Source organism: Aspergillus melleus (genome assembly GCF_016097325.1).
Source record: "Aspergillus melleus strain CBS 546.65 chromosome Unknown contig1, whole genome shotgun sequence".
Taxonomy (NCBI): domain Eukaryota; kingdom Fungi; phylum Ascomycota; class Eurotiomycetes; order Eurotiales; family Aspergillaceae; genus Aspergillus; species Aspergillus melleus.
This window is the reverse complement of record NW_025763370.1, coordinates 1,588,080-1,597,628: the sequence shown is the minus strand read 5'-3', so window position 1 is coordinate 1,597,628 and position 9,549 is coordinate 1,588,080. Positions and strand designations below refer to the sequence as shown.

At 50.0% G+C, this 9,549-nt stretch overlaps 1 protein-coding gene across 1 annotated transcript; it reads left to right on the top strand.

Annotated features, from left to right (window-relative positions):
• Nucleotides 1-4,686: 4,686 nt before the first annotated feature.
• LDX57_000617 (putative serine/threonine protein kinase) lies at nucleotides 4,687-8,384 on the top strand (the record flags this gene model as incomplete). The annotated part of the gene is made up of 2 exons (XM_046082265.1): nucleotides 4,687-5,399; nucleotides 5,483-8,384. 2 exons carry the CDS (start codon nucleotides 4,687-4,689, stop codon nucleotides 8,382-8,384), a joined length of 3,615 nt encoding a protein of 1,204 aa, XP_045938222.1.
• Between the last annotated feature and the right edge of the window lie 1,165 nt (nucleotides 8,385-9,549).

Sequence of the window (9,549 nt, the reverse complement as noted above, 5' to 3'; positions counted from 1 at the left end):
TCCGTGGCCATGTTTGACTCTTTGCCTTGGCTTTCTCATTTCTCTGTATCTTGCGCTCTCTTCCCGGTCGGTGATACCCCCCACCTCTTCTTTTCTCATCTCCTCTTCTCGCCTCCCCTCTCCAGAGAGGAGACCCGAGGGTATAGGAGGAGCAGGGGGGGACTGGGACCGAGGACACTTGGTGAAATTGCAGTTCTTCCCTCTTGGTTGAACAACCGGGCGACGCTAAAAAGCTTGGTTCGGACATGGAGAGCCAATGGCCGCGAGTCAGAATCGGGGTTGCCATGCAAGACGCCGAACTGGGGATGGCCATGAGGAGAGGAGAAAAAGCGTGGACGGCTTGCTCGAGGAAGGTGCACTTGTGATCTCCACAGTCTCAGACTGTACTCCTGAGCCAATATGTCCTGTACTACTATTCCTAGTAGAACTCAGTGTCTACTAGTCTGGTCCCTGTGGCAAAAGAGACGAGTATCAAACATGAAACTGGCAGTCGTCGTCCGTTCAGGAGGCAACAACAGAGCGGATGGTCCACCTGGGTACATGCACCTAGGAAGTTGTCCTGTGCGCAACACCTCCACTGTCTTCCAAAATTGACAGGGATGTTGGATGATTATTGATTATTGACTGGAGGCACCTTGAAAGGGTAGCAATAATACGGAGTACCCAAGTGTAGTTACTACTCCGTAGTACCTACGTGCGGTACCTGCTGGGATGCTTACTGAGGTATATTATCTTTGGTTATGGATTACCTAGTCACTATAGAATGAACAGACAGCAGCTGGGATATCCAACCCAGCAGCCGGTCAACCTGGATAATTACCCCGGCCAGCTTTGTCTCAGATTCCCTGCTTTGGTCGGGCCCGCTGCCCTTTTTCCCGGTAAAACTGGATGACACCCCGGCAGAATCCTTATTATGATATTTACGGTCATACCCAGGGATATGTACTAAGGTAAGATAGTTACTACCTATACTGTGTTGGTAGGTGGACTTGTCTTATACCTCGAGGAAACGGAAAAACATTGGGCTCCAATGACGTAACCCTCCAATCACCGAGAGAGGGAACCTGAGAGACGAGCCGAAAAGCGCGATGCACGCCAATACACTGCTAACCCAGTCGTATGCGCGACATTCAGTAGGATTATCGGGGCATTCTCACGATTCATTATTGCCTACCTCCCTCTGGGCCATCCCCGTCCCATTCGGGAAGGTTACCCATGAAAGCCCCTGCCAGCCGTGATGTTTCTGGTCTGTGGTCCTTTTTTTTTTCATTTTTGTTTCCATATTATTTTAAATAGATTCAAACACTTGCATGGTCTGGCGGACGGGAAGGAAATCTACCCATAGGCTGACACTGACATAATGGACAGTTCTATAGGGACTTAGTCGACCCATCGTCTCCGAGAGAGAAAGACGGGAAGGAAGGAAACAGCGGTCCGATAGGAAGAGTTCTCTTCGCTTCGAAGAGTGGTGGTAGTAGAGTAGTAGCAGCAGCACTAGCCCATGCCTCCTCGTCGACCGATTAGGCTGCTACGCATGAGGAAATTAGAGATGGAGAAATTGACTGGAAGTTTCGGCGACTTTCCAATAGAGCCGGGAGCACGGGAAGGAAAAACGCAGAAGGAAAAGGAGGGGGGGAAGAACTAATGCGATTTTCCCAACCCTGCCGACGGGAACACATTAGGTTGGGTTTTAATTGTTGTCCGATCAATTTGAGGTCGAAAAATTCCATCCCATTCGAGTAATAGCCAGAAAGTAGGTAGGCAAGGTAGGGAAAGAGTTCCATGTCCTTTGGGGGCCAACGAGCATTGACTATCTGGGTTTGCTCTCCAGTTCCAATGGTTGAGAAACCCGTTGGAGAACACAGACCCCTCCAGACCAAACTTATCGCGCGACACTAAATCAACCTGCGACCGTGCTATTGGTTGACATGGATATATGTAATGCTAATATGTATTACCATTTACCATTTACCATTTACCAATTACCAGTCCAGAGTCAAGTCCAGGTACCTCTTGTTAGTTCAAGTCCAGTGAGTAGTGTTTAGATCCGGTTCCAGCGGAGGCTCGCCAATACGGACCCCAGGGTTAACCAGGATTCATACGGAGTCAATGATTCGAAGAAAGAAGATGAAATTTGAAGATAGAGAATCGAAAATACTGGCTAGACCCTCGAAACAAAGGACGGGTAAAAAGTTAAGTTGGCGATGAACGCCAGACCCACGGAACACCCATGACTCTGGAGATCCAGAACAGATCCTTTGGGTGGCTGTTCACGTTGTCGTTGAGAACTTGAGTGACAGCTGTCATGGATTAACTTTTCATCCTCTTCTTTTTCTTTTTTTCTTTTTTCTTTTTCTTTTTCCTCCTTTGCCCCCCCTGTTGTGTTTCGGACCGTCTCGCTCTACCATTCACTACTGTAAGTGAGATGGCGGTGTATGATAAAATGGACAGGTACATACAGAGGCCATTAGCATTAGCATGCCTAAACTCCATCTATACCTGACTGGAATAAGTTCCAGCATTAAAAGTTGTCCGGCGGGTAGCGAAGCTGCTGTTGATCCTCCCATGGTAACAATAAGCTACAGACAAGGAGAGGAGGGCGTGGCTTTAGCGGTGGTGATGTAGTAAAGAACCATGACTCGATGACAATGGACGGAGAAAGAGTCCCCTACGTAATGAACGCAAGTAAAGGGCGCTTGGCAAGAGAAATCCGCCACTCGCCTGGGAGTTCTACCGAGTACACGGACGGTGCGGGTGGCCCGTTCTGTCCTTTCTTTACTTTTTCTTTTTTTTTCTTCGCCTTTTTTCATTGTATTGCCATACCTTTTAGTGCCCTGCGATAAAGATCATTGTATGGTAGCCCCAAAAAGCTTCTTATATTTACCATTTGGGAAGGCTTTGGTCTAGGTCGACCGACTCCGATGGGTAGAACACTTAAAGTCCTCCGTAAACGGAGGACTAATTCTAGCCTTCGACTTCGAGGTAGCTATTATGGGGCCGGTATGGAGAACCTCCCTGGCTAGTAGTGTCGAGAATCTACCAACTCCGTACTAGTAATGCTCGCTAGTAAGTTCTAGTTTCTACCATGGGGAACGGAATATCCAGCACAGATACAATACGATATCAGAGATTCACTCTTCCAGCTGCCAAGAACCCATTCGCCTGCGCCGGATGGTCGGCCGAGATGCATTATAATTAATATTCCATCGTGTGGACTCTCTCGTCCGATCGCAGGGAACGGGGCTCTTACGCTCCCGTTACAACTTACAATACCGTGCCCTCCGACTACGAAGTACTGTACCTACGAGGGATGTACCTGACCTGTGCATAGATCTATATCTCCCCCTGGTATAGGTAGGCCAAAAATAAAGAAATAACAGAGAATGATTTCCGAGTAATATCACAGTAAAATTAGCCTTCGGTTCGCATGTTCATTTGATCACTATTGGAAATTTTGGTAAGTGTTTTGACTCCTCGATTCCTTGACAGTGTATCAGAACCAAAGTATTGTAGAAAGGGAAAAAAAGAAAAAGAAAAAGAAAATATATCCTAAATTCCTAAGGCATGTATGTCAGTCAGTGCCTCGACCTGCCCGTTACTGTACCTTACTGATGGTGACAAGACCACCAGTGTCCCCCCACCACCCCCCGGTACTTCAGGTTGTATGGCCCGTACACCACCCATACATTCATTCCTCTTAATACTGATCCCCCCTCCTTTCCTCTTCTTTCCCACACCACCCCCCCATCCGCCTGACAAAAGCCTGCTCTCACCCACAGTTGGACCTGAGAGATTCTTACTACCACAACTAAGGTTACTACCACCACAGTCGTCATCATCCATCCTCTCTCCCTCTCTCTCTCTCGCTCTCTTTTTTTCTTTTTCCCTTTCCCCCCTAGTAACTCTCACCAACACTTACCGCCAACCAACCACTTCTTCCTCCTTTCTCTTTCTTTCCTCCTCTTCCTCTTTTACTTCCCTCGCCTTACATACTACTTCTCTCCTCCTTTCCTATTGTTTCACTTCTTTTCCTTTGATTTTTAATATTTTCAATCTCCGATATACAGTCTCATAATTTATCTCATTTTATCTATATTGATTTTTATATCCTCTTCGATCCCCGCCAATTCTTTTGGGAGCACCCGTCCTATTGGTACCAATTACCATCCGCTCCCTAGCTTCTATACTTAGCACAGTCTTTCTCGCAACCGCGCTCGAAACCAAACCTCCCCTCTCATCCGACTGCGAATTCGTCCGATACTCAACGCTGCACCGAAGTTCATACCCCCGAGCGAGACAATCGATCTCCGACTGCATCCTGGAGCTGTAGCAGGTCTATTGCCCGGAAGTCGTTTCCCGCGTCATCGCCGCTGTCGGGCACACGGTTTTTTTTCCCCCGCCAGGTCGACCTGCATAGTTGTCATGGTTGTCGGCCGAGTTCAACTCTGGGAGTAATGCTGGTTCATTCGTGCACACCACCTGAGCTCTTACCTAGCTCCGCCTAAATCGAGTGGTCCATTCGGGCGCCATCCGCAATACATATAAAACAAATATCGAAAGAAGGAATCATCAGAAACGAGAACGATAAGGAAAGGATATAATAACCGGAGCAAGGCAAAAGAGAAGGGATCAAAGAGGAGGATGCTAAGTTGCGACCTGTACCGAGTTGGTTTGGCTATCTAAGACATGAAAATGACTGATCGCCCCCCTTCAGCACCCGCATTGGAGGAACCCATTACTCTCGGTATTCTAAATGGCAAGGGTTTGAGTAATGTTCGCAGACGGGGCTCGGATAAGTCCAACGAGGCTTCGGGACAATTGTTTTCGGCTTCAACGGATTCAGATGCAAGACCGGCTGTCACTCGGCCTCCAACCGCCAAACTTCCCCTACCAACCGATGTAGCAGAGGGCCAAGCGTCTCTTCGCCATCCGTTCTCCCATGTCTACCATTCCTCGAGTACCTCCAGGTCACCCTCCACCAGGACATCCTCCAGCTCGCTCCAAGCGTTAAATGAAGATGCTGTGGTTGATGCTCGGTCGGATGGCCTTTTGTGGCGGCCATCACTGCCCCGGAGAACGTCGCACCTGTCCCAGTCTGATACGCAAACCCCCGAATACCCAGTTTATCCCGATCAGTCCTATGCCGTTCTCCAATCTCAGGTTCACCCTACCTATCAGCCTCCACATCTTCGTTCTCGGAGTTCCTATCCATCGCGCGCTGAGGTTCTAACCCGGATTGCACCGTCGCGGATCTCTCGAACGGCAGGGAATACCCCTATTTCCAGCCCTGGGCTTTTCTCTGTACGCAGCCCACGCTCGACGCCGCCGTTCGGCTCCGATGACGAAGGTCGTATGAGCAGTCCGTACCTTCACCCAACACACCTTCAACCACCAAAAGAGTAAGTTGACCAATCGGTCCAAGCACTTCAACATACCAATATATTCCCCCTCAGCACGGCCAAGACTAACGATGAATTACTAGGACCCACACTGCGGAGGTAGATCGCGATCTTGTGACCGGGAACAAATTGATCAATGAATACGAGATTCTCAAAGAACTCGGACGTGGCGAGCATGGAAAAGTGAAACTCGGTCGTCATGTGGCCACCCGCCAAAAGGTTGCCATCAAAATTGTCCAGCGTTATTCGAAAAGGCGTCGCTTGGGAAAGCTAGGCAACCCCGAAGACAAAGTCAAGAAAGAGGTTGCCATTCTAAAGAAAGCGCGGCACCCCAATGTGGTCAGTTTATTGGAAGTGATCGACGACCCAAATCGACAAAAAGTTTATATAGTCCTCGAATACGTCGAGAATGGCGAAATCATATGGCGGCGTCGAGGCTTACGAGAAATTGTGCACGTCGATAAGAACCGGCTTGAGCGTGAGAAAGCAGGAATCCCCGATTCGCCGTCGTTTATGGAGGAGAGTTTGCATTATGTCCGAACTGCTCAGCACCTTCGCCATCAGCGTGAAAAGGCACGCGAGCGCCGTCAAGCGCAGGCAGCATACGCACAGCAAGGCCCTATCCCGGCCTGGAGCTTGGAGCATGGTGCCGAATCAGACGAGGAGGAAGAGGAAGGGCCTGAGTTGGCGATTGCCCGTACATCCAGTCGCTCTATGATGAGCCAAGAAGAATTCCAGGCCTCGCCACCGCACTCCTTCATGTCGGCTCATGAATCAGCCTTGGCTGCGGTGGAAGGCAGCATGTATGGTGCCTATGCCGATTACAACTCTGATAGGCGCTTTAGCACCGCTTCCAGCAGTTTTGGATACGCGCCTTCCGAGCCTGAGTGGTTCTCCGATGATGACGACACGTCATACGTCCCTTGTTTGACCTTTACCGAAGCACGCAATGCCTTCCGGGATTCTCTTCTTGGTCTCGAGTACCTACATTATCAAGGCATCATTCACCGTGACATAAAACCTGCGAACTTGCTGGTCACGCGCGATCATCGCGTGAAAATATCGGATTTCGGCGTTTCTTACTTAGGACGCCCCATCAGGGACGAGGAAGAAGAGCAGGTCGGAGAGACCGATGCCACTGAGCTTGACGATGCCCGAGAGCTATCCAAAACCGTTGGAACTCCCGCGTTTTACGCACCCGAACTGTGCTATACGGGTGAAGACTTTGTGGATACCATTGGCAATATCCCCCAGATCACCGGTGCTATCGATGTCTGGTCACTCGGTGTGACTCTTTACGGCATGATTTTTGGGCGCCTGCCATTTGTCTCGGATGACGAATATAGCATGTTCCAGACCATCGTGAAAAAGGAGGTCTTTATCCCGCGCAAACGCTTAAAGCCCGTTGAGGATGACCCGGATACCGTCAGCCAATGGCCCCGGTGTGCGGACAACAGCAAGCGCATGGAGCATGAACTTGTTTACGAAGAAATCGATGACGAGCTCTATGATCTCTTGAAACGTCTGCTCACCAAGGACCCGATAAAACGGATCACCGTGAAAGAAATCAAGCACCATCCGTGGATCTTAAGCGGCTTGCCGAATCCTCGAGCGTGGGTGGAGGAGACTGATCCGCACTATCAAAGCAAAATTGAGGTGTCCAACGAAGAAGTCACCACTGCCGTCAGCAAGGTTCCTTTCATCCAACGGGTACGATCTAACGTTGCCAAATGGTCCAATTACCTCACTGGTAGGAGCAAGGAAAAGGAAAAGGACGATCGGAAGCGTACACCTAGTGCAGCGCCTTCGTTGGAATCTTCTGTGTCGAGTGGTACCTCCATTGGAAAGATTCTTTGGGATAACCGCCGTGGCAGTTTCAAGGAAGAAGACTTTCTTCGGCCTTCACGCCTGACTAGAGATGGCGAACATCCACTGTCGCAAAGCGTCAGCGCAAGTCCCGTGGGACGGGATGAGCAGACATCCTACTTCCAGGATGTACAGTTCGAGACGATACCATCGAACGGGCGAACCCCGCGACCAGACCCTCCGGAACGCGCAACATCAACCTTGTCGACTGCCGAGTCTGCGAAAACGGTCAAGCCGTCCAATGTTGTCAAATCCGGGGCCCCAGCACGTGTCGAAACTCCCGGGACCACCAATGTCAGTGGTCTGTTTGGCGGTGCCAGTCGCAGACTCGCAAGAGGCCTTCAGAGTGGAGAGCGGCGCCTTGACAGACCGTTGTCAGAGGTTGTGTCTCTTGATGGCGACCGCCACTCTGAGCCCAGTCTGGCTCTGAGCGTTGCCTCTGCAGTCGGCCATCATTCCAACTTGTTGCTTGACGAGGAATCGTCGTCATTACGTGTCGAGGCCCTGGGACATCGGCGCAACCGATCGCATCAGCTACCTGGCAAGGTGTCTGGTGAACCCCTATATCTTACCAAGGAAACGCTTTTGCGCCAGAGACGGAACGAGTCTGATCCTGTCTCCAGCAAGGGCCAATCGATCTCCCACAGCAATAGTGAGCCTTGTGCGATTACTGGGCATGAAGCCCGTGACGCTGAATATGCGGTTGAAAGCGCCTCCCCTGACCAATCCACTGTTGGCCTTACCACGTCCCCTCCGTCCGCCGCGACGATCTCTTCGTCATCCGTTGACGACTATACCAGCGGAATTTCTCAAAGTACATCGCACCCCAGCATTCCGTCTGTTATCTCGGGCGCATCCTCACTTTTCGGCGAAGGTCTGCCCAAGGAAAAAGACTGCGAGCCGGCGATCGAGGTTCCTTCCATTCTGCGCACGGGCGAAACCGTCAAAGCACGGCGTCTAAGCCCACCGCGACCAATTGAAGAAGACGAATCTCGGTATTATTGCGATGATGAAGATGACTTCGACGATGATTCGGAAGATGAAGGTCTTACCATTGGGAAAAAGAAGGCCACCACCCCCCAGAAACCGATTCTTCGTCGCAATCACACATCGCAATAGTATTATGCCAGCGAGATATCGGCCAACCAGCATGAAAGAAGGGTTTCAAGTCCCAACTCTTCCCTTGCACTAGTGGGTCCTTTCGTCTTTCTTGGTCCCGTCGTCCCTATCTTGGGATGGCTTTCCTGCTCTGAGATTCTTTTTAATTTCCTTTTCTCTTTTCTCTTTCTCTCCTGCCCCAATATACCGGAGCAATGGTTCCCATTTCAATGACTTCTATTTTACTGGATCTGGGCTTTTTGCATGTATATCATTTTTATTACTGGGTTTCTCTTGTCTGCTCTTTCAGGCTTTGCGAGCATACAGCGGGCCTACGGAGGCTTTCGTTTTGTTTATCTTGGGCTGTGACCAAGACACCGGTTCTCTGCTTGTACATATATTCGCATTGGTGGCACGTCTATATTTGGCTTCTGTGTTTCTACATTTCCTTTGCCTGTTGGCTTCTTGTGGACTGGTTTTCAAAAGACGCTGAGAACTTCTTTGTTTTTCTTTCTCTCTTCTTTTTTCTTCCTTTTGCTTTTTCTTTCTTTTGATTCTCCGGTTGCGTTCATATATATATCTATATATATCTTGTCTGCGTTTGTGGCATTCGGAGGGAGGGGGTTGAGGATTGTTTGTACGTAATGTTGGCATGGAGGATTGGGATTGGGATATACCTGGTGGCTGGCTCCAATACAGGAGAGCCAGCCTGATGACGATGATGATGATGACAATTTTGGCATTCTGCATGGGATGGATTGAAGAGTGAAGATGAAGCCCCGCAAGGATTTGGTTATGCAGACGGGATGAAGAAAGGAGAGAATACAAACGTTCACCCGACGATCCACCTGGACGCATATGATTTGTTCCCTGAGCAGAGCAGTTTCTCCGACATCGTACCTCCCTCCGTCGATTGTCGAAGCGAGGTGAGCACGCTGAAACAAGCCAAGAGGCGCGACAGCGAAGGTCCGTCCTAAGATCGGCGGTCCGCTCTCGGCGTGTCAGGCTATGATCCTCCACCAATGATGCGAGCGTCTTGTCCTGGTGAACTCACTAAGTCGCCTGATGAGGTATTCTCCCGTGCCAAATACAGGAGCGTCGACGGATTCCACCGTTCTATATTGATTAAGGCCCGTGGAGCCCCGGTTGACATCGTATGCTCCGTCGCCTAGTGCTAAACACCATG